This window comes from Hylobates moloch, unplaced genomic scaffold (genome assembly GCF_009828535.3).
Source record: "Hylobates moloch isolate HMO894 unplaced genomic scaffold, HMol_V3 SCAFFOLD_17, whole genome shotgun sequence".
NCBI lineage: Eukaryota > Metazoa > Chordata > Mammalia > Primates > Hylobatidae > Hylobates > Hylobates moloch.
The window spans coordinates 49595958-49619137 of record NW_026652292.1 but is presented as its reverse complement, the minus strand read 5'-3'; the positions used below and the strand labels follow the sequence as shown (position 1 = coordinate 49619137).

Here is a 23180-nt window from a genome sequence, read left to right as displayed (position 1 = left end):
GGCAGTATGGCCATTTTCACGATATTGATTCTTCCAACCCATGAGCATGGAATGTTCTTCCATTTGTTTGTATCCTCTTTTATTTTATTGAGCAGTGGTTTGTAGCTCTCCTTGAAGAGGTCCTTCACATCCCTTGTAAGTTGGATTCCTAGGTATTTTATTCTCTTTGAAGCAATTGTGAATGGGAGTTCACTCATGATTTGGCTCTCTGTTTGTCTGTTATTGGTGTACAAGAATGCTTGTGATTTTTGTACATCGATTTTGTATCCTGAGACTTTGCTGAAGTTGCTCATCAGCTTAAGGAGATTTTGGGCTGAGACAATGGGGTTTTCTAGATATACAATCATGTCATCTGCAAACAGGGACAATTTGACTTCCTCTTTTCCTAATTGAATTTTGTTGGTATTTTTTATGATCGATTTTATCTCCTTTCTTGGGTCGTTAGCTATAACTTTATTTTTCTATTTTAGAGGTTGCTTTAGGGTTTATAGTCAAGTCAGGCTTCCGTATCCATGAGTTCTACATTTGTGGGTTCAACCAACTGTGGACCAAAAATATTCGAAAAAAAAAAAGCATCTGTTTTTGTTGTCATTATTTCCTAAACAATACAGTGTAACAACCATTTATATAGCATTTACATTATATTATGCAGTGTAATCTGGAGATGATTCAACGTGTATGTACTGGAAGATGTGCATAGGTTATATGCAAATACTACACATTTTTTATCAGAGACTTGAGCATTCACAGATTTTGGTAGCCGAGATGGGTTTTGAAATCATTCCCACATGGATATTGAGGGATGCCTGTATAGTTACCTGGTGTACTCTAGGTGCTCAATAAATATTTACTGAATGAACACATGAACAAATGTCTCCCTGGTGCCTAGGCCACAGGGCTGCTGAGAGTCAGAGGCACCAAGAGTGGCTATCAATCCTGTGCTGTCAGACAATTATTCTTTCCCAGCTTTTAGTTTTTTCTCTTTTATGCTATATTATTAATGGATATTGGCTTTAATCTTCCCATCTTGATATTAGTCCCTTGAGATTAGGCATCCATATCCTTTTCTCCCTCAGTCCCTGGAGGTTTCAGTAAATAAGGACTTTATCCTCAGGTGTGCTTTCCCCAGGCTTTTTTGAAAGTGTGCATAGGGTGGATCCTCTGGATGAAAGGCACTGTGGCCTTGACTTATTGTGCGCAAACCCCCAAAAGTAAGAAATTCTTATCAGGAAGGGCAGATATTGTTTAAGGTAGTAAAAAAAAGGCTTCAAAGAAATGGTCTAAATTTAACTTCAGCTGATCTAGGCAAAGCTACACATGGGAAGGAAATTCAGGCCTAGCAGATTTTCCCCATTCTTGGAATGCCACCAGTTTTTTCAAGGTTCTTGAAAAAAAATTATATATATATATATAATTATATGTATACACACACACATATATATACACACACATACATATATACACACATACATAATTGTATATATGTACACACACACACATATATATATGATTGGACTTCTTGATTAAAAAAGAAAAACTTATGCTCTCTTTTCGTTTTCTCTTTTGCAGCAAGTAACTGGCAGAAGTTTTGGTGATAAAGATTTTCGGACAGGTTTAGAAAATGGAATCCTGCTCTGCGAGTAAGTATAGCCTATATTCAGTTAGTTTTATTCAAAAAACATCATTAATACTGTCCAGTTTGGCTGTAAGACTTCTAGTGTTTTGTTTTGAATTTATTCACAGTTTGAATCTGAAACTCGAAAAATTCCTGGGCTAGACAAGAAACAGAAGTCGGTGTGGGAGCCTTGGAGTGCCAGTAGGGAGTGGTGGGGACTGTGGCAACTGCAAACAAGACAGAGAAAGAGCATCTGGTCGCTGCTGCTCAGCTCCAGTAATCTTTCACTGTACATTAATTTGAGCCCATATAATTGTAAGGGTGGACCTAATTGTGGTAAAACTTTTCTCCCCTTTTAAATCCCAAACAAAAGCAGCTTGTGCCAAAATAAAACAGTGCTTCTATATACTTACAACATCTTAACGAACATGCCAGGTAATGTTCCTCACTTTGCCTGTTTCACTGGTGTATTTCGAATATGTTTAATTTGTGCTTTTGGCAAAATTTAAATGTGAACAATAACTACAGTGTTTAATTTTTGTGTTTTGAAGAATTCAGGGCTCCTGTGAAGTAGCTCTAGATACAAAATAAGCAGAGCCTTCATACTTATAATGTAAAGACATAAATTTCAAGATTTATGGATAGACGTAAATTTCAAGATTTCAAAATTTGCATTTATTTAACAGGTTTTGTGATTTGAATACCGATTTTTGTTTTATTGAGGTGAAATGTACATACAATGAAACACACAGCTCCTAACTGTACAACTAATGGGTATTGAAAGATGTGTACATGTATGTAACCTAATCAAGATATGAAACAAAAAGTTTCCTCATGCCCCTTCTCACTCAATCTCAAGCCCCTGGAGACAAGCACTGTTCTGATCTCTATCACAGTAGCATCTATTTTGCCTTCTCTTATACTTGATTTCAGTGGAATCGCATAGAATAAACTCTTGTTTTTGTCAACTTTCAGAATATTGCTTGGGATCCAATGATGACACAGAAGGAGTGTGGGTTTGGAGCCTGAGGACTAGAGATTGATGTTCTTACTTTACACCTAAATCATTTAATCACCCCAAGTCTCATTTTTTTCTAAAATCGTAATAAAAAATTTATAACTCTATTTTGTAGGCTTTTTATGAGCTTCAAAAGGATAGAGTGAGTGAGGCACTTTCAAAGATTGTGCAGCACTGTACAAATGTTGACTATTTTGTTGAACCTCTCAACACAGCTCCTGCCAGCATTTTTTTCTGCCTCCCAACTGCTCTTCTTTCTTCAAAGAAAAATGTGTATCTTCTATTTGATGTTTCCATATTCTCTTTCCTACGAAGTCTCTCCACCCTACTCATATATCCCTCACCACCTCTTTTCTCACTGTTACATCTAAATCAGAGCTTAACTCTTATGTAAGCCGTAATTACTTCAGCACCTCAGTGGATGCAAGCCAGTCAGGCTCTGAACCCTTTCCCTCTGTTCTAGCACTTGTTTTTCCCATGATTCTGGGCTTAGCCCTCTCCTGATGTTAACAGACTAGCCAAAATCTGATCTAATTCATGCAGACCATGTTGGTTCAATTGAAGTGGGTCTTTGGTCCAATTTTTGTTTACCTGACATTTGCTCCAGAGATTCTTGTAGGCATCCACTTCTGCACTGTATTCTCATGCCCAGGTAGGTAGGATGAAATTGTCCAAGTCCTCTAATCACAGGGCATTAGACCCACTGGTGTATTTGAAGGAGCATGAGCTTTGGAGTCTGAGGACTAGGGATCAAGCTCTCCTTTCCCCAGTGGGACCCTAGCTAGCAGCCCCCGCAAAGAGTTTGCTAAAGTGGAATGAACCACATAGGAGGCCTGAGGCAAGGAAAGCCAGTAGCATGAACCTCTGCTAGGTCCTTCAAGAGAAAGCTGAGTCAGGAGCCAGAGAAACCAGATGCACACAAATTTCTAGGCATGGAACTTGCAGAGCAATGAGAACCAAAACCATGACCCAGGAGCTGCATGCAATGGTGGTTGGGGACAAGGGAGGAAGAGTTTTCTTCTTCACCCTTATGGCTAGGTTTTGTGTAAGTTGAGACTATTAGGCTGCCACAGACTGAGATTAGCAGGTGTATTTTCTGGGACTTGTATCCCAAGGCCAATCTAGCAAAAAGGGGGACTTGCTCTGTTGAAAATGTGGGATTGTTTGATGGCGGGGGCCAAAAGCCAGGACACTCAGCATGGAGGATTTTAGGAAGTTGAAGGCCCCCAGACAGTGGAGCCACACAGGTGTCAAACACCTGTCTTTGGAGATTAGATTAGAATGCCTAAGACTGTACCACTCTCTAGAACTGGAGAGAGTTTAGTGGATGCCAGTGATTAGGAGTTCTAATTCATAGCTACCCCACACCACAGAAACATTAAAAAACATAAGGACTCTCTACAATTTCAAATTTTGAAAACTAAGCAGTTTGGCTCTTCTTAGAATTGGGCTTTTTATAGTATATAGGCTTTAAAAAATTATTTGATGCTTTCCAGTTTTGTGTTATTCAAAATAGAAGCCCAGTTGGTATCTTGGAACAGTGTTATCCCAGTTGGCAAATACATGAGCAGCATTGTTGAATTCTTTCTTTTGTTCAACAAATGCTCATCTTTTTGTCTGAGTTGAATCCACTCTAAATGTTAGTAGCAGCTGTGTAGAGACTCTAGCATCTTTGTTCACTAAAAATTTCCTGAGTTGTTGTAGGAGTCTAAAGAAAAAAAAAAGCTTCATCATTTTCATCAAACAGAAGGATACCTTCTGGTCCTGGGGTCTGGTTTCCCCTGACCAGCCTGGTTTCAAACTTAGCTGTGGTCTCTAAGGAATATTATTATACCTGTTTTACAGAGAAAGTAACTGAGGTACAAAGGATTAAATAACTTGGCTAAGATCACACAGATAAAAAGTATTTAAGTTTGGCCAGGCACGGTGGCTCACACCTGTAATCCCAGCACTTTGGGAGGCAGGGGCGGATGGGTCACCTGAGGTCAGGAGTTCAAGACCAGCCTGGCCAACATGGTGAGACCCCATCTCTACTAAAAATACAAAAAACTAGCTGGGCTTGGTGGTGGGTGCCTGTAATCCCAGCTACTCGGGAGGCTGAAGCAGGAGAATTGCTTGAACCTGGGAGGCGGAGGTTGCAGTGAGCTGGGATCATGCTACTGTACTCCAGCCTGGGCAACAAGAGCGAAACTTCTTCTCAAAAAAAAAAAAAAAAAAAAAAAAAAAAATTAAGTCCAGGAGGTCTGATCCCTTAGCTCTTGCTCTTAATCACTGCCCTGTTCTAGAATTGGGATTTTAATGGGAGAGAAAAGAAAGAGATTGGCAGGTGGAGAGAGGAGAGGGCATTAGTGCCTGCAGACTTAAGTTTGGGGAAGGTGGCAGTGCAGAGGGTGAACCACCAAGTCTCAGCTGGGCAGAGGATAAAGAAGAACTGCATGGGGCTGGTGGTCTTAGAAAAATGTAAGCATCAAGGGCCTGGTGGTTCCACTTGGGCTAAGAAGGCAGCTTCAATAAAAGTGAGGGCAAGAGAGCTGAAAGGGTCGGAGGCTGTGGTCAGTGGAGGATGTAGGAGTTTCAGTTTTCGATAGAGCGGTCAAGACCAGATGGAGACAAACGAGAATAGTGGACCTGGATTAAAGACTACACAGACAGGAGAGAGAAAAGACGAGCACCTACATACAGCATGTACGATGGAAATAGAATACCCTCAAAATCACCCTGGGACATCTCTTACTCCATATGGCTTTGAATATGCAACCCCCATGCCGGAATACTAATACATAAATGTATAACTTACAGTAATAGCAAGTATAAAATAGAGTGCCTATGCCCAGTGGAATGGCAGTAGATGTGTTTTTGCCATACTCATGTCTCTCTTCCTCTGTTGTTTTTGCCAAGTGTGTGTGTAGTTGAAGTTTCAGAGGTTAAATGCTTAAATGGTGTGAGCCCTCTTCTGAGTATTTAATAAGAGGCTGGGGTCAAAGTGTGACACAGTCACAAATATGTGACAAATGTTATGCTGTTAGAAATATTAATCATATACAGCACAGTGTCCTTGATGACTTACGAGTCATAAAGGAGGGCTGCAGAGAGTTAGTCTTTAAAGAAGCTACTCCCAGGTTGGAGTCATTAGTAGATGATATTCTCTACTTCCCTGTACATGCATCAGCCTGTTTTGAAATAACTCCAGAAAAGAAACTTTCTGACTTGTGTTCCTGACTCTGATTTTATTATTTAGATAAGAGTCTATGGAATTATATCTGGATCAGGGGCTGGCAAATTATGGCCCTTGGCCTATTTTTTTTTTTTTTTTTAAACTGGCCTTCTTGCTAAGACTGTTTTTTACGTTTTTAAAGGATTGTAAACCAAACTAAATTAAACAAGAGTCTATATGTGGCTCACAAAGCCTAAAGTGTTTACTATCTGGTCCTTTACAGAGAAACTTTGCCAGTTCTAAAGGACTATGGAATTAATTTTAGATATAAATTGTTTATCCTTGTAAAGTTAAGAAATTGAGTTTGGGCAGTGCAAAATGCTATTTGGATAAATTAAATAACATTTTACAAAAGGTTTTCCCAGGAGTCTCTTTACAAGTTTTCTCCCCTACCTTTTTATTTTGGACAATTTCAAATTTATAGAAAAGTTACAAGAATAATATAATAAATATCCATATACCCTGCACCTCAATATACTAATTATTATCATTTTGCCATATTTGCTTTATCTCTTCATGTATATGTATGCCTTTTTTTTCCTGAACCATTTGAATGTAAGATGCAAACATCATGAAACTTGACTCCTAAATGTTGCAGGGTGGATCTTGTAAATATAGGAACATTATCCTCCATAACCATTCAAGGCATTTAGCAATAATATAGTAACGTTTAAAGCATAGTCCAGAGTTAAATGTTGCTAGTATCCCCAGTAATATCCTTTATACTGATTTTTTAAAAATCTAAGATCTGGCCAGGGGCGGTGGCTCACGCCTGTAATTCCAGCACTTTGGAAGGGTGAGGCGGGTGGATCCTGAGGTCAAGAGATCGAGTCCATCCTGGCCAACATGGTGAAATCCCGTCTCTACTAAAAATATAAAAATTAGCTGGGCGTGGTGGCGCATGCCTGTAGTCCCAGCTACTCGGGAGGCTGAGGCAGGAGAATCTCTTGAACCCGGGAGGCGGAGATTGCAGTGAGCTCAGATTGTGCCACTGCACTGTAGCCTGGCAACAGAACAAGACTCCGTCTCAAAAAAGAAAAAAAAAAATCTAAGATCTAATCAAAGGTCACACATTGTATTTGATTGCCATGCTGCTTTAGCTTCCCTAAACCTAGAACAATCCATCCAGTCTTTTGTGTCTTTCATGATATTAACATGTTTGAAGATTCCAGACCAGCTATTTTGTAGAATATATCTCACATTTGGATTTTTCTTCCTCATGGTTAAATCCAGGTTAGACAGTTATAGCAAGACCACGTGGGTGATGTTCTTGGCATGGGACATAGTAGGGTTTGTCCCATTGCTGGTAATGTTACGAGTGATAATTGGTCAAGGTGATGTCCCCAAGATTTATGCATTGTTAATATGCCTTTTCTCTTTTGTCATCTGTGAAATATACTCAAGTTGTGGAAATAACTTGATATCCCCAGATCTTTCATCCAATGGCTTTAGTATCTATTGATGATACTTTCCTGAATCAATCATTACATTGAGAGTTGCACAATGCTACATTTGTTAGCTGTCATTCTTGTGTCTTTTTGAAGAAAAGAGCTTTTCTCCCTCCTCTTTTTGACTATCACTAATCCATTGGCACCCATACTTTTATATTACCCTTAATTGCTAAAAAATTCTCTATAGATAACGAATGAGGTAAGTGATAATAGCAGGCCTGTTTTACAAATATAACCAGAATATAGAGCATCTAAGATTTTAAAGTCAGTCCACTGGAAAAAGATTTTAGAGCTTTTGTGTTCATGTAGGTAGATGGTTCATATTTCTATTTGCTTTTATATTATCTTCCAATTCTTGCTTTATCTTAGTGTTCACCTTGGCAAGGTCAGATGTCCTGCCCTGGCCAATGTTCGGACAGAATATATGACTATATTGGGCACACCTGCCCAAGGAAGGAGCTTCCAGTGAAGACTTAAGAGAGAGACAGGCACTAGAAGAATGTAAGCATCAAGGATCTGGTAGTCCCACTTGGTTTAAGAAGGTAGGTTCAATACAAGTGAGGGCATGAGAGAGCTGAAAGATTAGGAGGCTGGGGTCAGTGGAGGATGGAGGGGTTTCAGTTTTCGATAGAGTGGTTGAGACCAGATGGAGACAAACGAGAGAGGTGGACCTGGACTAAAGACTACAGAGGCAGGAGAGAGAAAAGACTAGCACCTACAGGCAGCATGAATGATGGAAACTGAGGATCATCAAAATCACCCCGGGAGATGTCATATTTCAGCATGGGGGCTCCGTGTGAGGTCACTGGGGAGTTCAGGTAAGAACTCTGCACAAGAAAGACCATTAATGGCCACTGTGATTTTCTTTAACCCCTGAGAAAAGTACAGACCACACATGAGTTAGTTCTGCACGGAACCTTCAATATTTTTAAGTTAGTCATAGTAAAGATTATTCTTTGAAAGCATAGATATATGTGGATGAGAAAGAGCCTGCTAGTGGCTTACCATTTTCTATCTTATCTGAAGCATTCACTGCAAGAACCTTAAGGAAATGAACTCTTAAGTGTTTTAGAATCTCATGTCTTTTGACCAGAGCTGTATGAAAGTCATATTTCTACTTGTGAACATGAAGTGGTGTAATTGACTTAGAAGGCCGAAAAGATTCCCTCACTTTTTGGTGTTGCTTGATGTTGAAATCAAGAATTGATAAGCCTTGTAGAGATAAGTCATCTAGTCACCACATCAAAAGGAGACAGAGGTATTCCAGCCTTTCTTTTGTTTCTTCTGCTCTCATGTTGCCTGTTTAGGGATAATTCTATGAAATATTTCAGTTTTTTTGGTGGGATCATTCTAGAGAAGGGACAGGCTTCCTTACATTTTGTCTCTAAAGTATAAATGAAAGTAACTGGAAAATACCCTTTTCCTGGTGATGAGGCACAATTACTGAATTACAGAAAACAGTAGAAGACAAATTAGTTCCCTTGTCCACTGTATTAAATCTTTAGTGGGAATCTTAATTTAGAATCAGGAAGGCGGGTTTCAAATCAATGACATTTTCACTCCCACCTCCTGGTGTAGAATCTTTTTTTTTTTTTTTTTAAAAAAAAAAACCTTCAATTTTTATTTTAAGTTCCAGGGTACATGTGCCTCCGAGCACTTGGAGTTGGGAGAGAGACCTCTCTCCCAATAGACAGGTGATCCTCTGAGTAGTCTGTACTTTCTCCTTTTAATTTATAGTACCCCCTACTGAATAACTTGGCACCAATTCTCTGAGAGTGGACAGGAGACCTTGGAGCTATCCAGTTGAGTTTCTCCTCACAACCATTTGCTGTCTCCTAGAATAAGGCCCCTCCATTTCCAGCTCTGTCCAACCTCAGGGTCTGTCTCTGAATACTTGAGACCTTTCTTTCCAGGGATTGGGATTATGTTTGCTTCTCTGGCATTAGTCCTGATATCTCTTCATCCTGAGTTTCCTAGAGTTTCTTTAACCATTTCTTCCAGGAGGTCTAGGGGAGCCCTCGTCAATGGGATCCCTGTGGAGCTGTTCAAACATCCTAGGTAGGTTTTGAAGCTGATGAGCTCCTGTGTCTCCACAGGGATGTTATTGATGTCACCAGAACAATTCCTTTTTGCATCTGAGCAGTTCCACTCATTGCAGATAATTCACCTCCTCTGCCCTGCTCACTTCAAGCCGGTGGTGCTTCCCACTCATGAGAACAACCCCATACTCACCTTCAGATTCCCAAATGCTTCCTGGCAATGGCGGTATGCAGATACTCTTCATGGCTATTTGCAGCTTGCCCATAGAGAAATGCAAAGCCAACTTTCAGTGAGTGTATGACTGTGTTTATTTTCTTACCTTGATTCTTACTGATATGCTCTCCCTTATTCTCTGGTTTGCTTATCATTTTCCCCACCCCTTTCTTCCATTTTTGTTACTATCTAAGGACATATATTTAACAAAAGCCAGTTCAAACCCTTTTATGAGAGAGTATAGTGGAAAGTGAGTGGATTTTGGAATTCCTTCATTGAATCCTATGAAATTGTGTCCATAGACCAAAAAATAGTCAGATAATGTGATTTCCTAGGGTTCAACCTAGTAGGTGGAGCAGATCCTAGATTTGCCTCCTGTGTATCCTTAGGCTAGTAACCTAACCTCTCTGAGTCCCCCAGTTTACTTATCTATAAAAACAGATCATAATTGTAAAAATCTGTATAGAATTGTTCTGAGGATAAAATGAATTGAAAATATGTATAAAATTATTTGTTCAGTGTTTGGAACATAGCAGGCACTTAAATGTTAACTTTCCCCCGTTCATCTGTGTAACGGAGAAATTACTACTTCTTGAGGTTTCTGGGAGATTCCAGTGAGAGAATACAGTCAAGCACTCAGCATAGCATCTGGCACTTGCTTGGCACCATGTACCACTGGCTGTTCTCATTATTGTTTTTGGAAATAGTCCAAAAGTCAACTATGAATATGACATAGTCATTGCAACTCTGTGTCACTGTGCACCCAGTGGCTCGCTCCCTCGGGCTGCCAGCAAGCCACGGGACGAAGGCATTTGGATTATACTTTCTAGCTTCTCTCATCTAGCTTGTGATCAAAAACTGGGCAAGAAAATTTGGGTCCCTTACAAACTTGATCATGTGTGAATAATGAACTTTGGCTGGCAGAGCTTGGGGACTAGAGTGATTGTTTTGAAAACAATAACCCTGACCTCTGTGGTGATGTAATTTCCTCCCATCCATCCAGTCTGTTGTGGTTTTCTTCTCTGGGAAGCTGTTCCAGAACCTTCTAGGCAGTGTTAATAGGTTCTTGTCTGGCTGCTAAGTACCCATACACAACTCCACTTTAGTGCTGTCATAGAGCTCTACCTCTTTGTCCCATCTTTGTACCGGATTGAGAGCTTTCTTGAAGACCGTTATCTTTGTATTTCACTCATTGTACACTGGTGTAGCAAATAATCCATCTATAGAAACACTTGGTGAATAGATTGAGACCCAGTTATAAGATTTCTACCTAGGCCACCTGATTATCAATGACTGCCTTTAACTTTCTCCCAGTCTTAGTCAAAATTATTATCTCTCTCTCTGTTTCTGACACACACACACACACACACACACACACACACACACACACACAAACACACATGCACAGAGACACACACACACAGACACACACACACAGACACACACTTTGTATAAACAACAGACCCATCCCTAAAGACTGGGAGACCAAAGGATGGATGTATTTGCTTTCTTCAAGTGTAAGATTCTCTATTACACATTCCATCTTCCTAGGAGTCATAGAACTGAACTTAAAAGTTTTGTTTTGCAAACGTATTGTCATGAAATGAAAGTGTATGTTAATCTACAAATAAGTGACCAATAAAGAATGCCTTAGTGCAGGAGAATGGCGTGAACCCGGGAGGCGGAGCTTGCAGTGAGCCAAGATTGCGCCACTGCACTCCAGCCTGGGCGACAGAGCGAGACTCCGCCTCAAAAAAAAAAAAAAAAAAGAATGCCTTAGTGGATTTTTGTCTCAGTTCCTATGTTGCTGAAATGATTTTCCAAAGATAAGAAATCTGTTGGCAAACACTTGTTCTATCATCACTGATAAATGAGCTGCTTGTCAGAAGGAGGTCTGGCCTTAGATTCTTGTCATGATTTCAGCATGAGATGTGGTGTGTCGCGGATGTGTCCTAGTCTTGTAGGACAGGTTGAGGGTTGATGGTGTAACTTTGTGTGGAGACATTTTATCACATGGAGGAATTGTTGGCTATCGACCATGTGCTGCATAGCACCAAATTAGGCACCAAGAGGCATAAAAACAGAATGTAAGACATGATATTCAAAAGTTTTATGATGTGCTTGGGGACTGGACCCACACACACAGAGCAATTAAGTTACAGTCTAAACCAGTGTACGAGTAAATATAAAACCAACGAAGATTTAATCTCCAAGATTTAATAAGAGGTTAAATGAGGATAATGTTATGTCTTGGGAGACAGTTAATTGGGGAGATATAATATTAATTGACTATTACTTAAGAATAGGTTGAGGGAAAGGGAAAATCATCTTTATAGAAAAAAACAAGTAGTTTTTTCTTTCTTTATACTCTCATAACACTCTGGTCACAAAAATATGTGGTTTTTGTCCCTCATAATGACCAATTCTCCAATACCAACTGGTTATCTTAAAGTTTAACTTAATCTCAACACTAACTGGAGATAATACAGACCACACAGGTTAAGGGCTCAGTCCCACAAGACTGCCCCCACCCCTCATTTAGATGCCAGTTGCAAGTAACAGGTCCTCAGATGACCCACAACTTCTGTCCACTTGGCTACAAATTGGAGGCTCTCATGGCCTCCTTCTTGGGTTTGAATATTTATCAGAATGGCTCACAGAACTCCGGGATACATCCATGTATTTATGGATTTATTCTAAAGGATCTGATAAAGAGTACACATGAACAGCCAAATGGAAGATGCAGAGGGGAAGGCGTGGGGCCAAGGGAATAGGGTTTTCATCCCTTTCTGGTTGGTCCATCCTCCCAGCACCTCCACACGCCCAGCAACCCAGTATATCTTCAGACTCTGTTTCAGGGATTTTTATGGAGGCTTTGTCACTTAGGCATGATTGGTTATTAATTCCATTTCCAGCCTCTCTCGCCTTCCTGGAGGATGAGAGTGGGGCTAGAAGTTCCAAGCTTCTAATCGTAGCTCGGTCTTTCTGGTAACCAGCCTCCATCTAGGAGCCTACCAAGAGTCGCCTCATTAGAGCAAAAGACACTCCTATCACCCAGGAAATTCCAAGGGATTAGGAGTTCTGCGTCAGCAACTGGGGTCAGAGACTAAATATCAGAGTGAAAAAATGCACCTAGCATTCCTATTGCTCAGGAAATTACAAGGATTTTAGGGACTCTGTGCCAGGAGCTGGGGGTGAAGACCAAAATGTGGATTTCTTAATATAATTCACAGTATCACAGCATCCTACACAGGGACAAAGGCAGGAGGGAAGGTTTGGAGTCAGGAATGAGTAGGCTGTGTTTGGCACATATAGAGGATAGGTGCCTGAAAGGGCAAGGACATCTCTTCCTTTATCCAGCTGACCTTTATAAGAACCCACTTATGAGTGTGGTAAGTTACTGTAAAGATGAATGCATTATGCAATCAAATAATGTAATGGTGGTGGTGGTGGGAGGGGGGCAGGCAGGTGATTTGAAATCTAAATCCTGACCGTGTGGTATATAAATCTCAGATTCCCTTCAAGAAGCACATTTAGGTGGAGACCTGAATGAAGAGGAGAAATTATTCTTTTCTACCAGGAAAGAGGAAAGGGAAATGAAAGTTGAGAAGAAACATACTCTAGGGCTGAAAGAGTAACATGATTGAAAACTCTACGACTGGAACAAGCTCTGTGTCTTGGAGGAATTGCAGGTAGACTTGTTTGGGCAAAAGGTAGAAAAGCAGTGGGGCAATGGTATGAGATCAGTGTGGATGGAGAGAAGTAGTGGGGGCAAGATTGTGCAGGGCCTTGCAAGCCAGATAAGGACTTGGTGGTTTGATTCCCAAGAGAAATGGAAAGGAAGAGGATTTTGAAGAAATCAACAGCACCTGGTAGAGTATAGTGATGAATGAAAGAAAAGACAAAAAATAATTTTGGTGTTTCAGTTGAGTGGGGTCCTGATACAAACCAGAAAGGCTCCTCTGTTTGTTGGAGAGGTCATGGTTTTAGTTTGGGCAGGTTGAGTTTGGGATATGGACAAGCCACCCAGGACCAGAGTCCTGTAGGCTGCTGGGGATGAGGGCCTGGCTCTTAGAGGTGAGGCGATGCATTCAACTTGCTCAAGTTGGATTTGTGAGCCTTTGTCGGACATCAGGGTTAAGCTATGAGATATGGAAGCCTCTCTGAGGGAAAGGCCACATTAGGAAAGAGCCGCAGAATAGGTCTCAGTTTGAGGAAGTCTCTACCCTGGGTCATGGGTGGGAGAAAGAGAAGCTCACAAAAGAACTATCAGAGAGATGAGAGGAAACCCAGGAAACTGTGAGGTCATGGAAACCAAGAGGGCTAAGAAGACTTTTAAGAAGGTGGAGGTGACCTGTATTGTATATCCCCAGTAGATATCAGTTTGAGCAAAACCTCAGAAAAGGCCTGCCTTGCTTGCAGAAGGAAGGACTGGAGACTTTTAACAATTAATACGTATCTCTGGGAACTGCCAGTCAACTGATCATGATTCCACCTAACTGTTTTAGGTCTAGCTCATGTTTGTGTATCATTCCAACAGCTATGTTAGAGACCTTGTGTAATATAAAGTACACATGCAATCTTTTTCTGAAACATTGGTAAAGAGATGAGATTAGTATGACCCAATGGCTGATTAGTAGAGCAACCATACAACCTGTCATTCAAACTGAGACACTGTTCAGAGCGAAAGGGGGTGTTAACCAGATGAGATGCTGGAACAAGTGGAATCTGGGACTGACCTCAGCTAACTGGGATATATGATCACCCCTGTTATTGGTGACTTTAGACTGGTCCCTACTGGTCACCACTGCTTTGTTCAGTATTCACAAACCAATCCCTTATTTAGTCCTCAGAGCAACCCCAGTGAACCTAGATCTTCCAGCCCCTCTTATGTAGGTGATTAGATGGAGACCCGAGGTGGTAAGGCACAATATGTCTTTGCACTCTTTGTTTAGAGCTCTCTCTGTAACCCAGATGCTCGCTCCAATCTCAGCAAACTTGGGTCCTTTTTCTGTTACTGATTTTGGCCTTAGCAGACTGGGAAGAATTTGATAGGCTTTCTGTGTAGGGTTCTCCCTTGTCCTTCTGCCAAATCACAATTGGCCACGCTGACTTGGCCTGTCTCCAGCTTTTTGGCACCAAGACTCGTTAAGCCTTTAAGTTCAAGTGAGGACATTTCAGCCCACTCCTTTTCTGAAAAAGATCTCCAGTGAAAAAGCTGCTTTTTGTTTGAAGATTGGCCTGGCTTAGATGGGGGCTTAGGCAAGAATTGAGTATCCCCAACAGGCTTCTGTTAGAAAGATGAAAACAGATGGAGAACATGGAAGGTGAATATGCAGGACTCATGGTGAGCAGAATGAGCCCCCAGTGTTGCCTCTTTTTGAATCCTCACCAAATAAATAGCCCTTGGCTCCTACTCAAAAGAGGGACTCTTAGCACAGTAGGGGTAGTGTCTCCATTCAAACTGTTCTTTGGACATCAATTACAAAGTCTACTCTGGGAGCTCTTGTGTGCACTTGAGCATCTTGCCTTTGGAATATTCTCAAGCTCATCCATCTTTGTAAATATTCTGTTCACTAAAAATTATACGATCCTTGTCACTTCCTTTCTCCTAATACATAGTCTTATATGACCCAGACCCAGTAGGGCATTTACAGAGTTTGTTTTGAAGCTTCCTAGAAATGTGTTTGAAACTTATTTTAGCAGAATTGTCACTTGGAACCACTTCCCTCAACATGTGGTGATTTCCTCATCCTATTAATCTGCTCCTTAAGAAATATTAAAATTCTCCTGACTTGAATCTCAGGCTAATCTTTCTCCTCTTGAACAAATTTTTGACAGATTTTTTAGAATGATCAATTAATTTAAGAAAATATAACAACTGGTTTAAATGTGGGCTGCCATGTGGTAGATGAGAAACTGGCCTAGCCCATTGCCTGCCTGTGGGGTTACATGCTGGATTAGGCTTTGCTTAGATTTAAGAGGATTTAGTAGCTCTAATTGTATTTCCTTAATAATCCATATTTTGATTGTCTCTAATGGGCTGTCAGGCTTGGTGGGCTGGCTTCCCATGATGAAGTGTGCAAAATCTCTGCCTCACCTGTTCTGAATGTTCCCTTTGGTTACTTGAAGGAGTGGACTTTTTCTTAAATAGCCTACTAAGGACCCAGTTTTTAAATGATTTTTTTTTTTTTGAGATGGAGTTTCATTCTTGTCACCTAGGCTGGAGTGCACTGGCACAATCTTGGCTTGCTGCAACCTCTGCCTCCTGGGTTCAAGCGATTCTGCTGCCTCAGCCTCCCAAGTAGCTGGGATTACAGGCGTCTGCCACCATGCCCAGCTAATTTTTGTATTTTTAGTAGAGATGGGGTTTTGCCATGTTGGGCAGGCTAGTCTCGAACTCCTGCCCTCAGGTGATCCGCCCACCTCAGCCTCCCAAAGTGCTGGGATTACAGGTGTGAGCCACCGCACCTGACCAAATGATTTCTTTAAAAAGTTAACTATGAAGAAATAGACTTCCTTCTTGGTATCAAGAGGAAGAAAGAGTGAATAAAAAGAAAAAGTGAAGACTGTATGTCTGAGTGATTAGCTCTAGTGCTTGCCCTTCCTTAAGCCACTGTAGACTCTGCTGGGAGGCTAACATTCCCAAACATGGCTTCATTGTGACTGGTGGCCTCTTCCCAGAAGATGGGACGTGATTCAAGTTCCTCTGCCTGGAATGCGGTGTCCCTCTGTCTGGGTGCAATGATTCTATTCAACTCATCAGCCCTGTCCATTTGCACTGGTCACAGAGGTTGATCTATTGTTCCTACGATTCTCTTGGTGCTTCCCTGCTTGGTATCTTTCTTGCATTTGCTTCTAGCTACCTGCGGTGCTGTATTCCCTGTCCATTTCCATCTTCTTAAATCCCAAACACATGCAATGGGCACCTTTCCCTCCACCACAACATCCCCAGTGCTGCAACCTGAATTCAGTCCTCTGAGCGCCCGTGGCTGTGACAGCCATACATCCCAAAGTGGAGATGACAACCCTGATTTCAACTGCTGTCTCCCTCATTTCTCATTTGAAGGAGAAATTTTGGCTGTGCCTAGAGCAAGTCATTTGTCTCACACATGGCACTACTCATGAAGTTGGATGTTTTAATTTTCTATTAGATGATAAATTCCTTGAAGTACTGACAGCGACTCACCCGTCTTTGTATGCCTAATGGTGCTTGCACATGGCAGGCATGTAGTAAGCTTTTGAAAGAAGGATGGGAAGAAGAAAGATTATTTTAAAATTAATACTTTCAAAATTATTGATATGTTCATAACTAACCAGTAAATGTGTAGTAAAATGCTACAATTTTAACACAGAATGGATCATAGACATAAACGTAAGAGCTAAACCTACAAAACTCCTAGAATAAAACATGGCTGTAAATCTTTGTAACCTTGGATTAGGCAATCATTTTTTATCTATAACATCAAAAATACAAGTGACAAGAAAAAATAAATAAACTGGACTATATCAAAATTAAAAACTTTTGTCCTGCAAATGATATCATCTCTGAACCCACAGAATGGAAAAAAATATTTGCAAATCATATATCTGATAAGAGGCTTGTATCCAAAATATATAAAGAGCTCTTACAACTCAATAATAAAAAGATAACCCAATTTAAAAATGGACAAAATATCTGAATAGACATTTCTCCAAAGAAGCTACAAAAATAACTAGTAAGTACATAAAAAAGATGTTCAATATTGTTAGTCTTGAGAGAAATGCAAATCAAATCCACAATGAAATACCACTTCACACCTACTAGGATGGCTATAATAAAAAAGGAAGACAGTAAGAAGTGTGGCATGATGTGGAGAAATGAGAACTTTCATGCATTACTTGCAGGGTTGCAAAATGATGTAGCCATTTTGGAAAACAGTTTGGCAGTTCCTCAAAAGGTTAAACATTAAGTTACCATATGACCCAGCTGTTATACTCCTAAGTACATACCCAAGAGAAATAAAAACACACATCCACACAAAATCTTGTACTCAAATGTTCATAGCAGCATTATTCATAATAGCCAAAAGGTGGAAACACCCAAATGTCCAGAGAGTGATGAATGGATAGATCAAATGTGGTATATCCTTGCAATGCAATATTATTTGGCCATAAAAAGGAATAAAGCATTGATGCATGCTACAACATGGATGAACCTTGGATGAACCTTAAAAACATGTTAAGTGAAAGAAACCAGTCATAAAACACTACACATTATATAATAATGATATAAATGTCCAGAATAGGCAAATCTATAGAGACAGAAGGCAGATTAGTGGTTGTTTGGGGCTGGGGGTTGTGGGTGAGTAAGAGGGGAAGTGAAAACTAATGGATTTGGGGCTTCTACTAGTGGAAGGGAAACTAAAATTAGTTTGTAGTGATGGTTGCATAATCCTGTGAATGTACAAAAATATTGAATTCTACATTTTCAATGGGTAAACTGTATGTGAACTGTATCTCAAGTCATTAAAACACACACACACACACACACACACACACACAAATGGGATTTAAATTTTTGGCTTCAAGATGTTTAAAACGTCATCTAGAAGTCTCATTCAAATATCATTTAGTTCATTTCGGATGTGCTAGTATCATATTGTAAAGTGCTGCTCATATTTTAGAACATCATTGAAGAGAATGTTTCATAGATTGATGATATTTATATTGTCTACTTCAAAAGAGATATAAAGAAAGTTGCAAAAATAAAACTAAAAAAGGCACATTCATTAAGATCAGAAATAGTAACGTCAGACAATGAAAGGCCGTGGAATGGAAGAATGAGAAGATGTTATTACTTAAATACTACATGGCTTTTGCATCACTTAAAACTCTTCTTCTGCCACAGACGAAAAGGCTTTGCTTGCTGTTTGATGATTTTCCTGCCAGAGCCTCTGGCCTCAAGAACGTATTCCCCAGTCCTCTGAAGAAAGCTGCATTTTTTATTTCTGCTGCACGCCCAGTAAAGGAGAATAATGTGTGCTGCCCAAGGGGAGATGGCCATATTGTTTTCTCCTTGCCCCATTTGTATATCCCATGGTACATCAAAAAAGAAGGAACCAGAGAATTTACTGCTTCCTTTAGAGCCAACCAGCTCCTAACTCTTCTTTAGAGAGGAACAGGGGGACTCCACTCATTCCCATCCCCTCTTTCACAAACCAACAGGAACTTCATGCAGTAATAACTGGCAGGAAGGAACTAAAAGCCTGTCCGATGATCCTTTCTCTGGTGTGGTTGCTTGAATCCAACTTTAGTCTTGGTCCTGAGAGAATGATTCATATATGATTAATGGGCCAGGCGTGGTGGCTCATGCCTGTAATCCCAGCACTTTGGGAGGCCAAGGCGGGCGGATCACCTGAAGTCAGGAGTTCAAGACCAGCCTGGCCAACATGGCAAAATCACATTTCTACTAAAAAATATGAAAAGTAGCCGGGTGTGGTGGTGCATGCCTGTAATCCCAGCTACTTGGGAGGCTGAGGCAGAAGAATCGCTTGTACTTGGGAGGTGGAGGTTCCAGTGAACCAAGATTGTGCCACTGCACTCCAGCCTGGGTGATGGAGAGAGACTCTGTTTAAAAAAAAAAAAAAAAAATTATTAACGACAACAAAAGTTGTAAATCGTTAGCAGGTCTAAAGTGAGTGATAGTTACAACAAAAGTTGTAAATCGTTAGCAGGTCTAAAGTGAGTGATAGTTCCAAAACTGATGTTTTGAGTCCTTCCCAATACTTTATAATGTTGCTCATTTCACTCAACAAACAAAAATTGAGGCCCTAACAAGGACTGGCCCTTATACTAGAGCTGGAGTTACAGAGAGGACTAACCCTTTGCCTGATGAAGAAGCCAGATAGTTTCTGTGATGTGTGATAAATAGGGAAGCCAAAGAGTGTTGGGACCCAGAGGTGGAAGGTACAGTCTCTACTCAAATGGTTCAGTGAGGAGGTAACATTTAAACTGGGTTTTGAAGGATGAGTAGGAGTTTGCTAGGCCACAAAGGAGTGAGAGGAGGCCTGTGGGAAAGGCAGTTCAGGAGAGGAAGCAGTAAGCATGTGAAAGTGCCTAGCTATATGAAGAGACTTTGTATGCTTAGGGACAAAGGCTAGGACAAGTGCAAGGTGGGGCAGACTAGAGGTGAGAGGTAGGTATCAAGTCAGTTTGTGAACAATCTTGAATAGCATGGTAAGGACTTTAAACAGCATCCAGTGAGGAATAGGCAGCCAGCACAGTCTCTATACAGAAGAGCAATGTGTTTGCTTTTTAGGCAATTACTTCTGGTAGCAATGGAGACTTTTGATTGCTTTCTGCTGTGCCCCAAATACAAATAGGTGAATAAAACGCCACGCCTCCCAAGGAGCAGCAGAAATGCTTACTGCACCTATTTTGCTACACCTGTCCTTAGTTTACATCCTTACTGTGCACATCTACGTCTCAGAAGTTCTCTTCCAAGTTACTTGTTTAGAACTTGGAAGTTATTTCCCTATAAAAGCAGTGCTCTTCACAAAGTCTTATGTAACTCAAACCACATCTGAGATTGTGTCAGCCCCACTGTCGAACCCAGCCTCGTGAGTTTGTCTGGGCTTAGCTGGTGTGGGGTAAACTTTTGATGACAAGATGTGGAATGAATAGGAAGTAGATTCAGAATTCTCATGGCCACATTAGGAGCAGACTCCCCTTTCTCTGTAGCTGTTGGCTTGTCCTCATCATCGTCAGGACGGCAAGTGAGGCTGGGGAGACGGGAGCCTTGAAAAGAGTTAAAGCCCGATTTTGGCAGAAAGCAGGGCCAGAGCCAGCTGTGGCTGCAGTGATCACGCAGCCGGGTCTGTCTTTGGAGCTTCTTTCTGCCTTTCCTTTGTCGGCATCCTCCCTTCCTTCCTCCCTGTCTCCAGCTTTTCTATTGCCTTCCGCCTGTCCAGAGACTACGCCCATGGAGGCCTGTCCTTCAGAAGGATTGGCATTGTCTCGTTCCCTCACTGCTGTTCTTTCATTGCTTTTAACCTAGCTTTAGCCACAGGGAGGATTCTCAAGAGGAGAAGTGAGCCAGTGATCAACACAGCCAATGTTCACCAGTGGGAGGGCTGCATTGAAATCTGCTTGGGGAAGATGATAATAATGCCGGCCATTGATGAAGTGTATATTGTACACCAGGCCTGTGCCAAGTGCATTACATGCATTGTTAGTTACTTATTCCACATCCTCAAGCTATGACTAGCAGATATTTTTGTCTCCATTTGAAAGAGGAGGAAACTGAGGCTCGTGGATGTCAAATGCGTAAATAACTTGTCTAGTGAGTTACAGGGCTAGGATTTGAACCCAGGTCTTTCTGTCTCTGGAGCTTCCTGCTGCTCTTGCAATTTTATGGATCCCAATCCTGGAACTCTTTGTTCTGAGAACTTCTTGCTAAAGTAGAGTTGGGAGCTGGCTATGTATTCCACCCCAAGACTGGATACAGAAATCTTCAGAGCTGCATCACAGCAATTTCACCTTCTGAGTTTTCTCTCCACCCTCTTGATAGCAAACCCAGCAATAACTGGGTTTTAGCTGCCCAAAGGAAATGCTAATTACAATCATTTAAACATAATTACTACATAGCACAATGATGATTGCATGTATCACTGCCTGTGTCAGAGTAACTTTAGTCTCCATTTTGTGTAGTTATACTAAGTTCTTTTCGTGTGTTGGCAGCTTTCACGGTTCATTGATCACGTGTGTCATCCTAAGCTTGTAGCTTATAAAAGCAGGGAGAGTCTTGAGTGGGAAAGGCAGTTTGGGGATGATTGGGCTTGATTATCAGGTGAGGGCATTTGGAGGGCATCCTGTGGCACTTGGGAGCCTGGAAGTCCTTGGAAGAGGGAAGGAGCCTGGCCAGAGCCAGGTTTTAGCAGTGTTCAGTTTGGGTGCAGTGGGCCTGTGGATAAGGATGGCAGAGACTGGTGGCTGGAGATTATCTGCAGAAATGCAAAAAGTGAAGCATCATAGAAAAGGACTCTCTTCAGATTTAGAAACCCGAGTTTATAATCCCAAATCTACCGCTTAGGAGCTCTGACCTCAGACATGTGCCTTCACCTCCCAGAGACAGTTCCTTTCCTCCTTATCTAGATTATTTGATTTGATTTTTATGCCTTTTCTAGTTCCCAAAGTCCATAATTTCCAGACAGCAGGAATAGTTTTGCAAAGGACAGGCTGTAAAAGAGATTGGAAATGGGTCAAAGCACTCTGAACAGATTCAAATAATTGCTCTCTGTTCCTTCCCATGCTTACAGTGTAGATTATTTTATTAGTGTTAGTATTTTAGTATTAAGAGGGATGTGATAGGCAAGAAGAGGTTTTATTTTTCCCCCTAGAAAATGTGGGAAAATAAAAATGGGTCCATTTGTTTACAGTATCCCAAATGTTAGCTCTTCTTCCTTCTGCTGCCATCCCAGCAAGATCCAGAGGAAAGTATGTGCCCAGGTGTTAAACTTCACATTCTGGAACAGGATTTTCTTGGGTACAGTTTGCCTGGGTATTTATTGGAAAAAGGCCTCCTGCAGAGATATAACAGTCAAGATAGTGCTGGGTGCTGTAAGTAATAAACCCCTAAATCTCAGTGGTTTAACACTGTGGAAATGTATTTCCACTCTTGTATGGCCTAATGTTGGCAACAGGGAAGGATGGAGACAACTCTGCTTTAGGCAGTTATTTAGGGACACCAGCTAATAGAGACTCCATCTTCAACATACAACTTACAAGGACTTTCAGGCGTCAACATCTAACTAGTAAATGTGGAGGAGAGAGAATGGAGAATTGTTTGAGAGGGTTTTTAGGGCCAGGCCTGCGTGTGATAGAATTACTTCTGCCTGTGCTCCATTGGCCAGCACTCTGTTATATAGCCACAGCAAATTGCAAAGGAGGCTGGGCAGTAAAGTCCAGTGTGTGCCCAAGACAGCAGGAAGATAAGTATGGTGAGCAGTCTCTGCCACAGGTGCTGTGTTAGAATACTAACAGCACTGCTGAGCCCTAGAAATTCACGGGGTCAGGCTCAACTTCTTGGAATTCCAAATCTACAAAAACCTTCTAAAGCTCCTATGATCTCTCCTTAGGTGTGCTCCAGGCAGGTGGCTTAAGTGTGCCTTACATTTCACACATTCTGAACCATGCATAGCACCCCACAAGCATTTGGTAGATATTGATGGCAGCTTGCGTTCCAACACTCTTGTTCATTTGAAACTCCTCTGTTTCACGTTTCACTTTTCCCTGTATTTTAGTCAATTTTTCTTGATCTCAGAGGATTTGTTAATTTTCCTGGTTTTGCCTGGGCAAGAAAGAAATCTTTTAAAATGACATCTGTAACAGGTTTATGGTCAAGGTTAAATTGATCTCATGCTTAGGTTCAAAAACAGATACCATGTTATGTTAAATGAAAGTGCATATACTTTCATCCAGGGTACATAGTCAAACCCAGAAAGTGATCAAGGAAACCACATAGAAAAACACTATTGAGCCAAATTAAAAGGGACACAAAGTGGGTAATTTTGTGATCATAGTTGCCTATTGCAGCTGTACAAACCAAGCTAATGAGATGATGATGTAATCTCTTGTTGCAAAGAATAA

The 23180-nt window shown here is 41.0% G+C and overlaps 1 protein-coding gene across 7 annotated transcripts in view; it reads left to right on the top strand.

The window, feature by feature from the left end:
- Positions 1 to 23180, top strand: part of LIMCH1 (LIM and calponin homology domains 1) — a 344933-nt gene that overhangs the window by 133347 nt on the left and 188406 nt on the right. For all 7 annotated transcript variants that reach the window (XM_058430309.1, XM_058430308.1, XM_032135896.2 and 4 more), the window contains exon 2: positions 1570 to 1640. In XM_058430309.1, coding sequence (XP_058286292.1) covers positions 1570 to 1640 — 71 coding nt within the window. The remainder of the gene's footprint in view (positions 1 to 1569; positions 1641 to 23180) is intronic.